This window comes from Elgaria multicarinata, chromosome 2 (assembly GCF_023053635.1).
Source record: "Elgaria multicarinata webbii isolate HBS135686 ecotype San Diego chromosome 2, rElgMul1.1.pri, whole genome shotgun sequence".
NCBI classification, from domain to species: domain Eukaryota; kingdom Metazoa; phylum Chordata; class Lepidosauria; order Squamata; family Anguidae; genus Elgaria; species Elgaria multicarinata.
The window spans coordinates 129,184,491-129,204,550 of NC_086172.1; the positions used below are offsets into that span (position 1 = coordinate 129,184,491).

General features: G+C 43.7%; 1 protein-coding gene across 1 annotated transcript in view; it reads left to right on the plus strand.

Moving 5' to 3' along the window:
* Positions 1 to 20,060, plus strand: part of LOC134392914 (cytosolic phospholipase A2 epsilon-like) — a 54,030-nt gene that overhangs the window by 27,616 nt on the left and 6,354 nt on the right. The window contains exons 6-17 of the mRNA XM_063117673.1: positions 4 to 46; positions 1,674 to 1,737; positions 3,253 to 3,410; positions 4,174 to 4,251; positions 5,289 to 5,326; positions 6,652 to 6,811; positions 8,589 to 8,725; positions 12,421 to 12,643; positions 13,262 to 13,376; positions 14,608 to 14,745; positions 15,416 to 15,523; positions 16,769 to 16,960. Of these exons, the coding sequence (XP_062973743.1) occupies positions 4 to 46; positions 1,674 to 1,737; positions 3,253 to 3,410; positions 4,174 to 4,251; positions 5,289 to 5,326; positions 6,652 to 6,811; positions 8,589 to 8,725; positions 12,421 to 12,643; positions 13,262 to 13,376; positions 14,608 to 14,745; positions 15,416 to 15,523; positions 16,769 to 16,960 (1,454 nt within the window). The remainder of the gene's footprint in view (positions 1 to 3; positions 47 to 1,673; positions 1,738 to 3,252; positions 3,411 to 4,173; positions 4,252 to 5,288; positions 5,327 to 6,651; positions 6,812 to 8,588; positions 8,726 to 12,420; positions 12,644 to 13,261; positions 13,377 to 14,607; positions 14,746 to 15,415; positions 15,524 to 16,768; positions 16,961 to 20,060) is intronic.

Below are 20,060 nucleotides of genomic sequence, written 5' to 3' on the forward strand. Positions count from 1 at the left end.
CAGTCCAGACGTTCCAGAAAAGATTTTTACTAATGGAGTCTTAGTGGTAATTTTACTCTTGTATTATCTTTACTTAACTGCATAGCTAGCAGAACTAAGATCCTCAAAGTGATTCTGTACACACAAACAAACATTCTTCTGGGTGACTAGTTAGAACTAGAATTTGTACACCTTGACACTTAGTTCGCCCACATAATTCCCTGAAATTACCCATGCTGAGGGAAGCGTGAACTGGAGTAGTCATACTTGATTGCAACTTCCATATACCATCAGCTCTTCCACCATCTAATTGACTGCCACCAAGTGGTAAATATAAGAAGTGGCATCATTCATGTCATAGGTTCCTAAACCATTGATTTTGAGAAATTACAATCAATTTAACTTTCTCTGTGAATAACATGTTTCCCCTCTACCTCCATTAATTGTACAGATTCCTACATGAATTGGTGTATACAGGCTTATTGCCTCTGATGTGCTATCTCCAGTATCAGAGGCAGTAAGCCTGTATGCACCAGTTGCTGAGGAAAACAGGTGGGAGGGTGCTGTTGCACCACGTCCTGCTTGTGGGTCCCTGGTTGACAGCTTGTTGAAAGAAAGAAAAATGAGAGCCAAACTCTGATGCTATGAAATGATCTTTTTCTTTAATCTTTAATGATTTCTTTCGAACTGCTCTGTATGTTTCAGAAATACATCCTTCCTCAGGAGCTACATGAAAACCAAATATAACTACAAATTAGACTAGCAACAATTTAAAGATAAAACCTTAAACAGCTTAAGATTAAATGCTAAACAGCACCCATATCAGATAATGAATAACTTTTTAAAAATCCTTTGCTAGCATAAAACACTATAACTACACATTTACTCATTCACCCAGAAACGTGAGGAATGAACTAACTTGAGGAAAAACGCACTTTACTGTGATTTCTTAAACATTAGGTTTCATTTTTTAAATATTTTGCTAATGTTTGTGAAGTCACTGCACACCCACTCAAGGGCTTTGTGGGCATTTAAACAGCCCCCAGGAATGATGTAAGTTTTCTACTAGTAATTTTGGGATTTGTAGACACTGCTGCCATCATCTTGTCCCTTTCCCCAAATTTCTTGACCAGGGGAAAGTGGCTCAGCTGGCTGGGCTTACCTCAGTCCTGTTCACTAGCATTTAAACAGGGGTGCTCCTGGCTCAAATCCTTGTGATGCCCAGAGAGAGAGAGAGAGAGAGAGAGAGAGAGAGAGAGAGAGAGGGAGGGAGGGAGGGAGAGAGAGAGAGAGAGATTGTAGATTAACATCTATTAATTAAATTTAGAAGGGAGATTGTATTTTATGTAATGTTTAATTTCTAAACTGAGAGAAGACAGGGTTAAATTTACCTGAATGTGTTCCATTTGAACCAGAAGATTTGAGATAGCTGTAACATGTGGGGCTGGTTGTAGGTACTTTGATAGTGTAACAATGGCACCCGCCTCAAGATTTTTTATTGCTTCACAAGTTCCAGGGGCTCCTATTAAGCCTTTGCTTATGCTTTTTGCACCACTTTATTTATTTATTTATAAATAATTTTTGCACCACTTTAATCTCATAACATGCCTATAAGATTAGTCTGGCTGAAGGATGAAAATGTGTGCTTGTCCTATATTCCATCTTTTATTGTAGTTTGTTTTTATTCTTTACAGTCCCGTGAAGTTGCCTGTTTGGATGTGCAAGTGAATGGAGGGAAAATGAAAAAGGATTCAACGGGTAGGTTACTTCAGTTAACTTCTGTGTTCATATCAGTGAACGGGCCCAGCTTCACATGGGTTGGAATTGCCTTTAAGTTGATACAGCGAAGCCTTCAAACAAACTTACACAGCTGTCAGAGTTGGACACATTGTGCCTGCCCTGCCTGAGTGAAGGCACGCCTGCTGTTGCCCTAGGCATGGCTCTGCCGTGCTTCACCCCCTATAGCCCCTTAAGGAAGGGGTCTGTCCACTCCAGCCCCTTAGATGGAGCTGCCCCCACAGCAGAAGGGAGGGGGCAGGCCTATAACTCGGCCTACCAATCTTCCCTGGCTTCAAACTGTGCTTGTTCATTTTTTCATACTTTAACATGGTTTCCCCCCCAATATCTGGAGCTTTTTTTAATGTCTAAACATGAATGTTATATGGTTAAAATTTGCTTGCTGCAGTGCTGAATCATCATGTGAAGTTTAGTTGAAATCGATCAGATGATATTGAAGCAGTAAATCTTTTTTTAAAAATTGATTTGCTGCCTTTTTGGTTCAAGATGGTGGTCACTAGGCCTAAAACCATCCCAGATAGAGCTGGAACAGTGTTTCATAACAATTGGGTGTACAGTTTTCGAGTCCCATCAAGGACATACAAACACTACTCTTTATTTATATAACTAATAAGGTATAAACTGGCCATTGTCTCTTTTGCGTCTCTGGGAACTAATCCTCTGTCCACTCCATAATGAACAGCTATGAAGTCGTCGTGGAATGTTCATAGGCATTTTAACTGCATGAGGTGAATGTGCCAGCAACTAGAATCTTGATAAACAGGATCTTGAAGGAAATATGGGGTCTGCTTGGATAGGGGGTGAGGGGAAATTTCATATAAGTTCTAGGAAAGAGAGGATTGTCATTTTGGTAACAAATGAATGGACAAACTTACAGATTTTGGACTAGAACATTGAAACAGGCAACTGGAAACTCTAAAATTTAACATTTTAACATTGATTTTAAAGTTCGTATATTTAAAAAGGTTGCAAGTTTTGACAATAAATCACCCTGGGAGCCCTGTTTGACCTGAAAGTTGACTCATAAATGCTTTGAACGGTTAAATAGTATCCAAATCTCTAGTCCTGGATACAGCCGAACAGGGCCTAAATACTTAAGTATTCTTCCAGTTTAATTTAAAATGTTGGGCCCACTTTTTATAGGATTATAGGCAGACCCTCTATGAATAAACAAATTGTCACAATAGAACGCCTAGTTCGCCACCCTTGAGATGGCCCTGCCCCAATTGGGCTGCCACATATAGCTGATGGGTTGCTCTCCCTTGAATGAGTGGCAAGTTCTGCTGGATCACCAATCCTTCAACAAACAGAAAGAGCCCTTCCATTTGCAGAAGGGTAGTCTTGATGCTGTGTCTCTAGCACCAACACAATGTTTAGGAAAATTGCTTTATTTATTTTTTTGTGTAGGGATTTTAAAGTATTAGGATATTAATCCCTCTGTGTCGTCCCCCCCCCCCCCACTTTGTCTTTCTTTAGAAAGAAAATTCACTCTATCAGTGGGTGGATCCTATGAAGAAGCTCAGAACCTCATATTGCGTAGATGGCTTTGCCCTGCTGCTCCAGCTAAATTTCATTATATCAAATATAACCAGTCGGATCTAGACATTGAACTGCCGAGGAGACAGCTCTGTGCGGTACGTGGTTTCTTGTCTCCATAGAACAAAAATGGGGGATTTCTTTCAGTCCAAGGGCTAAATTCAATTTTGGAAATGCTCTAGCCACATTCCAGCTGTGGGTGGGGCCAAAGGAAAAACAGGGTGGCAACAAAAAACAAAAAACACCCCCCAGCATGTTGTAATTTAAAGCTCATTTCTATGGGGGGAAATGCTGCATAAATGCCGAGAAACCACAAAATGATTTGTGACTGGGAAAAGGGGGAAGGGCCAAGGGAAGGGGGCAGGGCTATCTGGGGAAACCCAGAGAACTGCATTGGGACTTGAAGAGGGCTTGATTTGGCCCCCAGGCTTGAGGTACTCCATCCCTGCTGGCCAGGGATGGAGATGGGGGGGATTATGCTGGCCAGTGAATTGTTGGGAGGGGGAGGCAATGTTAAGGCTGAGCCCTAGACAGTTGTCTAATGGGAGCTACCAGCATTCAGAGCTGAGGGCATTGAGCCAGAGAACACACCAAGAGTTGGAACAAGGCAGTTCTAAACAACGTCCCAGCCTATAAAGGTTGAGGAGAGCCCATGGCCAGCCTTGGATAGGCGGAGCCAGTCCTGTACCTGGGAACTCTTCACTGCCAAAGGAGACACCCCAATTTCTTGTCCCCATCATTCACTACACAGGGCCATTGCACACTGACACAGCCCTCGCTTCTAGCTCTGGCAGCTCCTGATAGCAAATATGGATGACTTCATAAGGTTTTCTCCTGATAATAATTTTATTTTATATGCAGGCTTCCAGACAAATGAACGAATCAGCAACTGTTCCCCTGAACTCACTTCCTATACAAGAGAAAGTGACAATAGCACGGGTGAGAATCCACTGTTGAGTTTTTGGAACAAAAACACAGAGATATTCCCCCACCCCCACCCCAATTCACAGAATAATATGGAGTGCATTGGTACCATACTTTATCAGAGAAAACCAACCACATATTGACTCTTTCTGGCCTTTACTTGTAGTGACAGTTTCCTATAAATGTGTCTCACATTGTCTGATTTATATGAAGCCATTGTCCAACGTATACTAGTATTTCTAACATCATTCAGTACCAATTGGGGGTGCATTGATAAAAGAATTTCACAGCATAATGTTTTCCTTCCATAAATTATTGGGTCAACTCAGCTCATCCATATTCGTATTATTACTCATGAAGAATCATTTTGTTTATGGAATGATCATGATAAAAAGAATAATTAGTTCATATTTCTGTTATTTGCTTGATCTGAATAAAAAGAATTATATTCTCTCTCTCTCTCTCTCTCTCTCTCTCTCTCTTTCTTTTTTTTACAAATGTAGATCTGAAACTATTTGACCCCATGTATATGACCAGTGCCTGGTAGATAGTTTGTCTATTGCCAACACAAATTTATATTCATGTAATAAGGAGATGTTTTTTTCATATATTCCTTGGACCATTATTTATTTATCTATTACTTAAGTATACTTAAATTTATTAGTTTACTATGCTTTGAGATTTAGATCCACAGAAATATGTCAGTTACGACCTCTTAAACCCTTGTCTAATGTAAAACTGTGAATAAATAAAGTAAAATACTATCTTAATCTGAAAGGAACGAAAGCTTAAATGCCTCATGGCACTTAACAATGGCAATGGGGGAAATTACTTCAATTTACAGTTTGCACTTACTTAATTCACACAAACTGAAACACAGTTATACTTTTATATTCACACTTTTCTGAATTTTTAATGCAGTTCTCCAATAAAGAAATGTGTACAAGAATGTGTATATTAGGGGAAAAATTGTACAAACTGAGTAAAGCCAAAATGGACAGATTCATCCATCCCTACTTTAACAATATTTGTATTTTGTTTTTGTTTTTCAGACTAAAACATTTGATTTGAATGTGAAATCAAAAGATTGGTAAGAAAGGCTTTTCTAAGCCTTAACTATAAACTCACCCACACTTCCTGTTCTCTTGTCCTTCCAGGCCAGATGTGTCTGATTTGATGCAGTATCTCATAGACCTAAGACACTTTTAACGTCAATCTTTTGCATTGAAAAATGTAAAATGGTACCATGACAAACATGTGCACTATGAGTGCTGCATATCAGGAAGCCATAATTGCTTGCAGCTCCTCCTAGTGGGTTTGTCTGAACATAACATGTGAATAGGTGTTCAGTAGGGCTGTGCACCCATGCCCCGATCTGCCTTGGAGGCCGATCCGGATCTCCCGAAGCAGCCCCAATCTGCCTTGGGGCTGCCTCAGGGGTTCCCGACCTGCCTCGGCACTGAAGCCAAGGTGAAATTTGGGCCCTCCATGGCGACTCGGACTTTTATGGGTGTCGGCTGCACAGCCAGGCTGCACAGATGGCACCCAGAAAAGTCTCCCCACTAACCTGGTGCCTCGCCAATTGCCACTGCTGCTGCGGACGGCAGAAGCACCAGGTAAGCCCCCCTCCCCCCTTCTCCACTTACCTGCATCTGCTGTCTGCTGCCGCTGCTGGCTTACGTCCAATGGCTTCCACTGCTGATGATGCAGAAGCCTGGAAGTAGGCTGTCGGCAGTGGAAGCCGCCGGTTGCAAGCCGGCAGCAGCGGTGAATGGAGGTAAGGGGGAGGGGGGCTTACCTGCTGAACTGCCTCGAATCCGTGATCCAGAGCTACGAATCACCCCGATCCGCTTTGGATTTGGGTTCAGAACCGAGGTGGTGCACAGCCCTAGTGTTCAGTCTTCTTCTTTTAGACATAAAGCTTGTCAGTTGAGCATTTTTCCCCCTGAGAAAACAACTATGTAAATATAGCAAAATTCAGTGGATTAGACTGTAGCTAATTTATTTCATTTTTCATATAACATTTTTTTATTTTCCTAATAATATTCCACCAGAAAGAAGGTTATAGATATAAAATCCATTCTACAATATTTAGGTTTTCTTCGTGAACTCCTTCGTATAATTTAATTCTGTTCCAATACAACAAAAAGGGCTTCCAACTGTCTATTTTCTTAAACTTTTTGGGGGGCTGCAATCCTATACAAAGTTATATTAGGCAGATTTGAACCTCTTTTGTCCTCTGTGTGTGTGTGTGTATGTATGTGTGTTGCATATCTTCTTTTGCATACGCTGAAGTGGTCACCCTAACTAACATGCCCTCCAAAGGTTAGAAAAGTATTGGGTTCATATGTGTATGTGTTTTTATTAGATATAGCAGCATTTAAAATTGACTATGTACATTTCCCCTCGCTTTAGGACTCAGGGTTTCCTGTTTAAAAGCCCAAAAGAAATTGATGTGCGTCTAGGATATGATCTGTGCCCAGATGAAAAGAAGTTCCTGCAGAAGCGGAAGAAAGTGGTTGCTGCTACTCTGAAAGATGTTCTTCATTTAGAGCAAGACTTGAATGACCACGAAGTAAGTGAAACATGATGCCTGAATCACAAATGGCTGCACATCTGTGTGTTCTATATCTGGTCTCTGATAAACAGGCTGGCACCATCTTGCCTTTGGCCGGATCTGCACCAAGCAGGATATGACACTTTGAAAACGTTTTGAAAGCTGTATATGGAGTGCGTCCTGGGGCTTGTCCACACGGGCGCTTTGCCCCTGGATTGCTTCATAGTGGCAGCAGGTGATGCAGCCGCCACTCCAAAGCGATCCAGGGGCAAAGCTCCAAAGCTCCGCACTAAAGAAGTTGGGAATTTACTTGACTTTTTTAGATTGGAGCAAGGCTCTGCGGAGCCTTGTTTAGAAAAAATGAATAAAATTTAAAGGGGGGGTTGGAAATCCCACCAGGGAGGGAGCACCCCGTTTCCCCCCTTGTTAGCTGTAAATGTGATCCTTTGCTAAAGAAACAACAACAACAAAAAAAACATGTCATCCCCATTTACCCATTAAAAATCCCACTAACCAGAGAAGAGGGGGCGCGGATACTCCCAGGCACCCCCGGGCCGGCCTTCTGGGTGCTTGGGTGAGTGCTGGAAAGCCCTCAACTGCACTCCTTCCCATGTAGATGCTGGGAAGGAGTGTTAATGTGGCTGCTCCCCTGGCTCACACCGCTGGGTGCAGCATTACCGAAGTCATATAGGCGAGGGCCTGGGCCCCAACAGTTGTCAGTACTGTTATACAGTAAACCATTTTAAAGCAGTAGTGTAAATACTGCCTTTGTAACAATAACCCTTTTATCCACCCTTCCAGTACTCTCTTTACCACAGTGTGTAGTGCTCTTTATTGCCCCCCTCTGGTAGCCTGATAGAATGCATCATTGACTATTTCTAAAAATTACACTGAAGATATTTTCAAACATGCAGTGCAATCCTATACATCTACTCAGAAGTAAGCACCATTGAGTTCAATGGAGCTTACTCCCAGGTAAGTGGGGATGGGATAGCAGCCGAAAAGCACTTTTGCCTGCATCTGTAATTTGACTGCCTATTTTATTTTATTTTATTTAAGAGACTTTCATACTGCTTTTCAAGATGAAAAGTCTCCCCAAAAGCAGCCAACAATCACACTTTAAAACCAAAATAATAGAACAAAATAACAATACTATCAATATCCAATTACTAAAACCAATGCAGAAGAACACACTGTAGATGCAGACATGCTTCTACAAACCTATTCTCTTATCACCTATATTCTCTGAAGTTTGGTCATATGAAAGAGGCTTCCCCTCTGTGTATTTATAGCCACAAAATATTACCTGGGCTAAATCTATTATTGTTATTTTTTAACAGACATCATCAACAATTTTAGATGGAGGAATATAGATTCTTCCCTTTCTAAAATGTTTTTATGTTTACAATTAGGTGGAGTTGATACAGCTTTTCAGTTTTGAAGAATTAATTAAGATCTCTTACTTGATATTTTAATTCAGATTATTTCCCCCATCTATGGCCTTAGCTAGACCTAAGGATTATCCCAGGCAAATGGAGGGGTCGTCCCTGCCTGCTCCCGGTATCCCCTGTGTGTCATTTGGATGTACAGGGATGTTCCTCGGACAATCCCGGGATATAGGCCTGGTCTAGCCATGGCCAATGACTAATCTAGCAATTTAAGCATTTGATGAATTATCTATGAATGCTCATGTCACACTAAATTTGTTAGTCTAAAAATTGCTATGGGGCTCTTTTTGGGGTTATACTCTTAGCAATTTTTCATGACAATTGATTATTTTTCATTTGTTGATCAGGTGCCTGTGGTTGCCGTGACAACTACAGGAAGTGGGATGAGAGCATTATCAGCTATGTATGGCACCCTTTGGGGTCTCCAGAGACTGAAGCTTTTGGACTGTGTTACATATCTAACTGGTTCATCGGGTACAACCTGGTAAGGGACTATATTTTAATCTATGATTTGTGTAACCTACATGCATACAAAGATCAGCATTCAGCACCTGGAAATTTTCCATGGACTCTTCAAAGCTAGCATTTCCCCTAACTGTAACCGATCATGTAAAATTGGATCCAGAGCTGGCCTAAGACATTTTGCTGCCTGAGATGGACAAGATGTCGCCCCCCCTCCCCCACCCAATGTTCACAATCCATTCAGATTATCAGTTATTAGCAGATATTCCCGGCGTTGCTTGAGTCCCTGAATAACATTAATCCACTTCCCTCTATCATCGCTGATGCTGCTCTTCGCTGCTCTATTGGGGAGTAGCATTGCTGAGAAGTGGAGGGAAGCAGCTCTCAGTGGGCACAGGCAGCTCTAGGCAAGCCATGCTGGGAAGTGTAGCCATTTCAGCTATCACGGGCGATCTCTCAAGTGGCCGCACGCAATTCCCCAAGAACTCTGAATTGCCTACACCTCCCAGCATGCCTTCAGCGGTCCACATGCAGCCCCATCCTCTGAGAGGTCCTTCCTTGTAGGCGTGCTTGGAATTGTAGGTGTCACTGTAGTATTTGTTTTAAATTGTTTAAATTTTTTTAATTATTTTTTTATTACATTTTTATACTGCCCATCAGCCGAAGCTCCCAGGGCAGTCCACAATTAAAAACTATACAATATCATACAATAAATTTAAAACATTAAATGTTTAAAAGGCAATATAAAACTAGCAGCATTAAAAACCAGGGAAAGCCTGGTTAAATAGTTAAACTGCAACAACAACAAAAAGGGGTTTTAGGAATTTTTTTTGGTACATTGTACAGGAAGACCTATCAGTGTCCCAAATTTCAAGTTTGTAGCTGATCTAGAAGTGGGTAAACATTTCCGGACATACAAACCCACACATACACATTTAGATATCTATCTATCTATCTATCTATCTATCTATCTATCTATCTATCTATCTATCTATGGGCCTTGCTAGACCCAGCTGGATAAGCCAGCAGGGAGGCAGGGCGACGGCGCGCTAACTTTAGCGCGCGCCTCCCCGCCTCCTAGACGGCCGACGCGCAGGGACTACGGAAGCCCTGCAGCGTCCGCCATTTTTTTTTGTTTGTTAAAGGGGCCACGTGCGCCCTGAAGACTCCGGAGAAGGTAAGTGGTTTTTTTTTCTAAAATTATCCATCCCTCGCCCCCATCCCATCCCCGGTTGTCCATCCCTCCTCCCATCCCATCCCTGGTTGTCTGTCCCTCGGCCCCATCCCATCCCCGGTTGTCCATCCCTCCCCCCCATCCTCGGTTGTCTGTCCCTCGGCCTCATCCCCAGTTGTCTGTCCCTCGGCCCCATCCCATCCCCGATGTCCGGCTTTCCCCCCCTCTCCTGCCGGTCCGACCTTCCCCCCCATCTCCCCCCCAGGATCCCCCCGGCCCGATGGGCACAGCGCTCAGCTACTGTGGCTTTTCCCAGCTACTCGCGAGTAAGCGAGAAGCCGCAAAAAGCCACGGATCTTGCTAAACGTTCCGCAGCCCCGGCATAAGCGACTTCGCTTATGGTGCATTAGGGGAGGCTTCAGCGCGGCCTTCATCTGGACGCACAGCAGGGAAACCGGGCCTCAAAGCGCGCTAAGGCCTCATCTAGCAAGGCCCTATATCACATCACACTGGCAGCAGGATAGTATTCTCCACTACACCTGGGGGCAAGTAGGACCCTGCTATCTTCCAGGAAAACCCTATGTTGGGTCTGACTGGGTTTATTTTTACCCAATTAGCCATGACTTGTGCAGGTATCATCAAAGAAAGTACCACTCACATATGGTACAATTGTACTGCACTTAGCCTTCTCCAAACTAGTGCTTTCCAGATGTGTTTGACTATATCTCCCATCATTCACAGTCAACCCGTATGGGATTGCATGGCTGGGAACAATGGGCATTGTAGTCCAACACACTTGGAGGGCACCAGGCTGGGAAAGCCTACTATAAAAACCAAGACTGCTGTTTTGTAAGTCACATTATTCTAGAACCCCCATCCTCTGGGATATGTTCCAGACACAACGTATTTTTTGCTGCTGTCTTTTTTCTAAAGAATTATAACAACTTCTGGAGAATCTGGAAAATTTCAAGCAAAGGAAAAATTCAGGAAAAAATCAGTACTGTATGTGAAAAGAATATACAGTTAAATTGGACCATGTACCTAGAATAGGCCAGTTCCTATTATGAGCATAGATTGAATCAGGGGAAACCAATACATAGGGTGACCATATTTGGGAAACCAAAAAGGAGGACAACATGGCCACCCTCAAGCAGGCGTGCCAACCCCAACATGCCCAGCCCCTGAGGAGGCGTGTCCATCCTGACATAACTACCCCAAGGGGGTGTGGCCTTGGACACATGTCTGATTCTACAGTTCACAATTAAGACAAACCTGTTCTACGTAATATGTTGATGTTAAAATCACTGAAATAAAGAACACATATCTGAAGCTACATGTATTTTTAGTTTCTGTACAAATTTCTTTGTGGTAGTTCTTTTTGCTGTCCTCATACAAGATCAATAGAAAAGAAAAACTATTATTTTCTTTTTTTTTTTTTCTGAATTAGGAAACAAAATAGCTAAAGAACACTGTAGTTAAGAGGGGGTACACCAGTGCTAGACCAAACAGAAAAAGGGAAATATGCAGTAAAGAAAGATTAGAAAGGGAGGCAAAAGGTGCAATCCTCTAGCAAAAAAAAAAAAAAAGTCCTATAACCCCCAGCATTCCACAGCCAGCATGCACAGGTTTGTTCCCTAACAGGAAGCAAGCCTCAATGTGTTTAATAGGACTTACTCACAGGTAAGGGTGGAGAAAGAATGATTGGGTCACTGTATCAATCTTTTCTCAGGCCCATTTAGCGTGATTTAATATTAAGCAAGAAAAAGTATCTCTCTTTAAAACACTGTTTTAAATGCAAGCAAAAACTACCTTTCCCTCCCCCTGTGTCCGCCTTTTCCTCCTCCCTCCCCCCCCCAAGAAGCACGCAGTTCACCCATGCAGCCAAGTGTGGGTCCAGGCTCTGCGCTGGGGCGCCGCAAGTGGGTGGCTGCTCCGGCTGCTGGTGGTCCTCTTCTGAGCTGCCCTGGCAGCTGGCCAGGCATTCTTCTTCTTGGAGCGCACACGTGCCCCACGCTTCTCCCAATAAGCAAGCATGGTCCTTTCCATTTGTGCGAGGTGGGGAGGGCGCGTACGTCTTCTAAGTCTCCAGGAAGTGCTCAGATTAGCTACGCCATTTGCGTAGCACCTACACCATTTGTGTAGCAGCCATGCAAATGGTGTAGCAGCCATGCAAATGGCGTAGCTGATCTGAGCTCCTTTGGAAGACACAGAAGACACGTGTGTCCTCCCCCCACCCCCGGTAAATTGGGGGCCAGCCTCGGTTGCCCCAGAGATCCCCAAATTTCCAGAGGTCTTTGGGGTTTTGCTGGTCCTCTGGTCACCCTACCAATACATGTTCTGTCCTTCACTGGAAAAGGACAGATTAGATATATGAAGAATAAGCTCTCTCACCAAGGACCCTTTCAAAGATCTGGATTTGTCATGGGGTTGGGGAGTGCCAGCCTGAAATTCAGTGGTAAACATGTATGAAGTAAGCATAGCACTCAAGGCCTGGGATAAAAACAAACATGAATTTTTTTAATTTTCCGTTCCTTCCCCCCCAGGACCATGACAGAATTGTATGAAGATCGTGGCTGGTCATATAAAGATCTTGGGGAGATAATCAAGAATGCTCGGAAGCAAGCAGCCAAATCTAAAATGGCTGCCTTCTCCGTGGAAAGTCTGAAGTCTTACCACAGGGAACTGTGTCAGAGGACCATAGCAGGATATAAGACATCCTTTATAGATCTTTGGGGACTCATGATTGAAGCCATGCTGAATGATGGGGTATTCTATACACAGTTGCTTTCAGCACTTTTATCTATTTCTCCCTTCAAATTGCTCCCTGTCTCCACAGCCTTTCAGCTTTTGGATGATGTTGGGGGTTTGCCATGAGCATCAAGTTTGGTTCTCAGGAACAGGACAAAACTAAGAGACTTGTGGATGATTTCTTTTCCTTTTGTTTCCTCTATCACCCTAACATTTGTATTTGTACCTACCTTTCTAAGCAGCAGTATTCCCCCATTTACTTTGGCAGTGAAATTCTTATATGTAGATGTAATAATTGCTGTTCCTTTCAGCTTTGCCCTCATACTGGCGGAAAATGGGCTATCCCACATTCCCATGCTGTTGATGAAATAAGGGAGGATGTTGCAGAGCAAGAAGATCAAAAGCAGCTGCAGAAAAAGACTAAATATGAAAAAGCTGCACAAAAAAAATCTATCAGATGAATCTATAAAAATATAACATGAAACGTTCTTAAATTGCAAAATTGTGTGGTATAAACAGATCCTGTATTTTTAAGCATATATAATTTTGTATTTTTAAATATAGGTTAACAGAAATTAGCACATGGATTATCAAACATATGTTTATCAAACATATAATGTGTCTTATTATTTTCAGAATAACAACCATAAACTCTCAGATCAGCGACAGGCAGTGAACAGAGGTCAGAACCCTCTGCCGATCTACCTGGCTCTCAATGTTAAGGACAATGTCACTACCCGAGATTTTAGAGGTATCATCTTTCTAAACCATGATCATGTTTACAACGTTATGGCTTGATAGTACGGCAATTTATATTATTATTATTATTATTATTATTTATTTATTTATTTATATAGCACCATCAATGTACATGGTGCTGTACAGAGTAAAACAGTAAATAGCAAGACTCTGCCGCATAGGCTTACAATCTAATAAAATCATAGTAAAATCTTATTGTCAGTATGCACATCTCAGTACTCGAAAAAGAGGATAATTCATTTCTTTGTAACCATACAGGGAGTCCAACCTCTTCACCTTTCCCCACTGTGCCAAGCAAACTTCTGGATGGCTGGTGTCATCCCCTTAAGCTTCATCCTACAATATTCTACCCAGAATGGCAACCAAGATTGTATTGAACGTTTAAAATGGCCTGAGTTTCTTCACATTTTTGTCTCTCTTCTCTCTTTGGCTTCTATTTGAGAAGTTCACACAACCTCAAATCTAAGAATACTATGGGCACCTTTAGATGAAGCTTGCATATATATCCTACATGACATGGAGAAAAGAATGCATGATATATTGCACATATAGGAAGGCAAAAAAGCAAGAAGGCTCTAGTTGCAGTATTTTATACTGCATGTTAATTTATTAATTTGATTTGTACCCTGCCTTTCTATCCAAACAATGGCTCTCAGAGTGGCTTGAGTGCTCCTCAGGAAAACCTCAGATCAAAATGTGTTCATTAAAATATTTCCTTGTGCACCTAGACATTTCCTTTCTTCTATTTCCTGCAACTGTAGGAAGCAGGAATGGGTTGGGAAATCATGACTTACATATACCAATCCTTTTGACTTACATTTTGTATTTATTTATATTTATTTATTTATGGCATTTTTATCCTGCCTTTTTTCCTCCAAGGAACCCAAGCCGGCAAACATAATCCTCCTCCTCCACTCCATTTTATCCTCACAACAACAACCCTGTGAGATAGGTTGGGCTGAGAGTCTGTGACTGACCCAAAGTCACCCAGTGAGCTTCTATGGCCGACTGGAGACTAGAACCCGGAACTCCTGACTCCCAGTCTGACACTTTAGCCACTACGCCACACTGACATATTTTGGAATTATTATGAGGCCACGCAAAACACAATAGACATGTCAAATCCCAAAGCATGATTTATTTTTTAGTACCCAAGAAAGCATCCTTCTATATGCATATTGAAGTTGTGATGTTAAATGAGTTATTTCTGGGCTTCCTTTCAGAATGGGTGGAATTCACACCATATGAGGTGGGATTCCTAAAATATGGAGCCTTTGTCCGTGCCGAAAATTTTGGAAGTGAGTTTTTCATGGGGCACCTGATGAAGAAGCTCCCAGAATCAAGGATCTGCTTTATGCAAGGTGACTTTTTATATCTGGGGGGTGGGGGTCTGTGGGGGGAATGACACCTTGGTAAGAATACCAATGTTTCTGGTAGTATAGGCAGAGTTTAAATTACTTGAAATTGGTAACATCTTGGAATGGTGCTGAATATCATATTTCGATATTTCCACTGTGTGTGATTTTGCTTCCCAACAATGGGAACAAACACTAAATTCTATACATCATGCTTAAAAAGTAAAAAGGGTGAATTCCGTGCTAGGGATTAATAGGAAGAGGATCAAAAAGCAAACCTGCCAGTATCATACTGGCCTTTTTTAATTCGATGGTATGGCCACACTTGGAAATAGAGTTATCATCCAATCTCAAAAACGATACTGGAGAGCTAGAAAAGTGCAGAAAAGGGCAAACAACGTGATCAAAATCAAGGGTTGGAGAACTTTCCTGCAAGGAAAAGCTCAAGACATTTGGAGCTTTTTAGTTTAGGAAAAAGGTAGCAGGGAGAAGAAAGTTCTTCACATAGCAATTAATTAATGTATGGAATTTGCTGCCACAAGAAGTGATGATGTCATCAAACTACTTAGGAAGAATATGCAGTAATGAGCCTTACAGAATTGTACTTATGATTACATTTTATTTATTTATTACATTTCTATACTGCTTCCTCTTCATTGATCATTTTCTTTTGAAGGGATGTGGAGTAGTGTATTTTCCAAGAATCTGTTGGATGCCTGGCATGCAGCTGACAATTCGGAGGATTTCTGGAATAGATGGACCCAAGATAATATTACTGAAATTGGTAAGTTCTAATGCATGTTCCAAATGACTGCAGATGTAATGAAATGCTGAGTGTTGTTGGTTGACCTCTGATTGCCTGGAAATGCCTAAATTTGAGCTTTGCAATGGAAGTGGTTAGTGAAGGGGATACTGCAGAACACATTTTCAATCCATTTAAAGAAGACCTCTTGGGATTTTGCTATAAAGGCCTAATTGGACAATAGTCTTATCTGATCATTGCCATACATGGCTGGAAGTCAGACGGTGCCGTTCATTATCTCTCACTTAGCACATTGATCTTGCCTTTGACGTCAACACATATTTATGCATAAATGTGACATTTGAAAAGGACATAAACATGTAAAATCAACCACATATAGTCCTGAACAGTGTAATCAATATCCCAGATAAAATCCAGAATTCAACCTGTAATATAGGCCAATGGAAATCTTCCAGCCACATGGGCATGTCTGCAGCCCTTGGAGAGAGGACAAGGCATTCCTGCAGGTGGATGGAAGGAAGTCATGTTCTCACTGCCCAGCATGCATGGATAAGCAATTGGGTATCATCTGAAATGGGCCACACTAACTGCAAAAACTAAAACCTACTTTTCTACCCAAAGGGGCTAGTAAGAGCTTGATTCTACATTTTTCTCGTTCACTGAAACATTTCAACTATTTTTAATCACTACATAATTAGCCCGTTTGGTTTATTTTTAAAATAAAATATGAATGAATATTTGTACTTCACCCCCAAGGTCTGTCGTCCTATTAGAAAAAATGAGGTGGCCGCCTTAGCAGATTTTGGCATCGCAAAAGGGTGGCAAATGATAATTCATTTGCTATTATTGAGTTAGATCCAGAGTGAGTCATACTTAGAGTAGACCCATTGAAATAGATGGAGATTAGGTTAGTCACAAATAACTTAAATCCCATTTATTTCAGTAGGTCCATTCTAAGCATGACTAAGGCTACAATTCTATACAAATGTACCTGAAAGTAAGTCCCATTGGACTCAGTGGGAGCTATGTCTGAGTAGACATGTATAGGATTGTGCTATCATTCTGGATCTAACCTGTTGCAAGACAAGGGGAAAGGTATTAATGGGATTTTCTGCCTCTGGTGCCAAAATAACTTGGTTAGCCATGGGTACTATGCATCTTAACTGGAGGTGCAATTTCCTGCTCTATTTCAGGCAGCAAAGTGTCTTGGGCTGGCCCTGTTCATTCCTACTACTATTTCAGTTGCTTTCTTCTGTCTTTCCTCAGAGGAAGTGCCTGATTTACCAGAGAGACCCTGTGAGATCCCAACTCGCATGTTCACGCCTGCAGGAGGCCTTTCCAATGCTTTACGTGACATTTTAACAGATCGTCCAGCGGTGTCAAAATACCACAATTTCTTAAGAGGGATGCAAATGCATAATGAATACACGCAGAAGAAACAGTTTTCTAAATGGAAAGGTATAGCAGTAGCATTCTTTAATTTCTTTTGGCAATTAGCAATTTGCAAAGCACAGGCTAAGGGCGTTGCTAGACGGGGCTGTAGTGCGCGTTACATACCGTCGTCGTCTCGACAGATCCAGATGACGTTCACCAGGATCCGTGTTCATCCTGTGGTGTAACCTCTGTTTTCCCGTGTTTTCTGAAACGACTTTAAGCGCGACTTTTCCTGTCGTAATTTGGATTCGGGAGGCGGAGGTGTGGGACGAAATGAGGTCAGCGCGGTTTCCGGCAAGGTCAGCACTGGTCAGGAAAAGGCATGCTAAGGGGAGTGGTCAGTGGTTTCGGCCAAACCTCCTCCGCCGTTTGCGCCGCGTGCGCAGCTGTGGCTGTGGTGCGGCTGCTTTTTTTTTTAACCAAACGGGTCCGCTTTGCGCACGAACGGAGGACCGAAAAAGTGTCTGGGGAGTGGTTGGGGTGTGTGTGGTGGATGTGTGGGATATGTGCAGCTCGGTACCTCTGTGTGGGTCACTTTTCGGGAAGGCGGGCATCCAACTGTAATGGGAAGTTGGTGACTCATCACGGTGAGCAGCCACAGGTACCGTCCTAATGCCGGTGGTTTAGGCTGTGCGGAAGATGTAAAGGCGATCGGGGAATGACGGGCACGGTAGAGGCACGCAGGGCTGTGTGCCTATTGGTGTGGGTACGCGGCAGCTGGCTGTAAGGGGGCAACAAGCGAGGGTGGGTGGCCATCTTCCATCGGCCATGTGGCGGCAGGCAGAAGGTCAGGGAAGCATCAGCCCAGGGGTGGGCACGTGCCCTGGGGGCCCTTTGCACTGTGTCAATACACTCCCCTATCCGTCTGACTGCATTTTCTGGGGAGGGGGGAGGTGACGGCGGCAGGCAGCTGACGCTGGTTTCGGACCTCCGCTGGTGCAGAAACTGACGAGCCCCCCTTCTTTCTGCTAACGATGCCAATGAGCAGGGTTTGCCCTTCAGGGTAGACTCAGGAAGACTAGACGTCGTGCAGTTTGAATGCATTTTATTGAATACATGTGGTGCGAAGGATGTTGGGATGGGGGGGAAGGGCACAGGGCCGGTCATCGCTGGCAAAACTCAGACGCGTGATGGGAGATGTAGGCGCAGAGTGCCCATGCAGATGGCTGTCCTCGGATCACAGTACGCCTGTCATCACCCTCGAAAGGAAATGACAGCATCCCTGCCTTGTCAATGTTGCCGCTCAACAATGCCACTCGTTCCCATCCTCCTGCCACCGCTGGCCACGCCCCCTGTGGGTCATCCCCCAATCCCAACTGGTTCCCCTGTGCCCAGCCTGAGGGTGGGGAGGCATGGAACAACAGCAGCAGCGCCACTTCAGCCGCTGCTGCCACCGCTGCTGCTGCTGCGGCCGCCGCCGCCAATCTACGCGGATTGCGCTCTTTCGCACTTGCGCAAATCGTGCGGCAGGCAGAAAAAAACCTTGGAAATCAGGCCGGTGTGGCTGCACAACCTGTGCTTGACCCGACAGCACCACAACCAGAGCAAACTCCTGCAACCAGCCCCCTCCAATACCGGGATAATCTACACAAGGTGTGGACCATGAGGCGTCACACCTAAACAGGAAAATCCAGTTTCACCCCTTCTCAACCATGGAACACCTGGTAGGTCTAGCAAGGCCCTAAGTCATTGCTTTCCCCGCCATTAAAGACAGAATTACTGTTGTTATTGCTGCTGCTGCTGTCGTTAGGCCACCAGATAAACCAACCTTCCATGACTGGTACACTCCTAATGTGTGTTGGACTACAACTCCCAATGGCCATGTTCACTGGAAAACAATGAGAGTTGCCATTCAACACATTTAGAGGACACCAAGAGGGGGAAGGCTTGGATAAAGTGACCTTGTGTTCTGCTGTAGCTCTTGTGTGCTGTAGGTGGCTGGATGACTCTTAGGCCCTTTCTACACCTACGGGTGTAGAGGGAGGGAGAGGGGACGGACCCGGATTTACCTGGTTCTGGGGTCATCGCCCTCAGTTCACATGGGCCATGCAACATCACGAGTGTCGCGCCTGTTGCGGCCTCCTTTTTTTAAAAAAAGAGAAAGAGCTCTCGCACTCCAGCGAAAGTTAAGGTAAAAAACAACAACCCAACCCTGCTCCCCACCCCATCCCTGAGGGCCCTGGACTCCCCCCATCCTGGCTCTAACCCTCTGATGACCCTTGCTACCCATTGGGAAGAGGGAAGAAGCCAGGACAGCCGCCCACACCGGCCGCGGTCCTCAGGATCGTCCCGGGCCACAGGTAAAACCAGGATAACTGAGGTCTCAGTTATCCTGGGGAAATGGAGGGATCATCCTTCTGTGCTCCTGGGATCCCCAGTGTGTCATTTGGACACACAGGGATGATCCCTCAAAAAATGGATGGTGTAGAAAGGGCCTTAGGATGGAATGCAAGGGATTATCAGAAGCTGCCCTTGTTCCCTCCTCCTGGGAAAAAGCCTATTCCTTTGCATTCATCTACAGCATGGAATTGTTCCCTGCCTCTGGAACATCAGTGTTCAAAGTGGCTACTACTGCTGCTGCATGGCAGAGGTGAAGTCAGCTGCCAGCACTGGATCAAGGCCTTTTTTGTGCTAATACTCAGTGAAGTGTGCCTGATCCTCTGCAGGCATCCTGTGATGTACTATGTTATACCATGATGAATATATTGGTATGCCCACATCCAAGGTATCTCTCTCTGTGTGTATCCCACATTGCCTGGGCTCTTCATTACACCTTTCCATAAGAATATAAGAGGAGCCACACTGGATCAGATCAACGGTCCATCTAGTCCAGCATTATGTTCACACAGTGGCCAACAAGCAGGACATAAGTGCAACAGCATCCTACCTCCCATGTTTCCCAGCAACCAGTGTACATACTGTAGGCAGACTGCCTCTAATACTGGAGGTAGCATATAGCCTTTTAGGTCTCCTGACCTCCAGATACCTTTAATTGGAACAGTCAATTCGTTTTAAACAGCTTGTAGATAGCAGTTGCAGTTTGCTTTGTACTAGTTGATGCAGATGCAGATTAGGACGAAGTTGTTTCTTTAATCAAGCCATCAAGTTCAGTGCAGCTCACCAG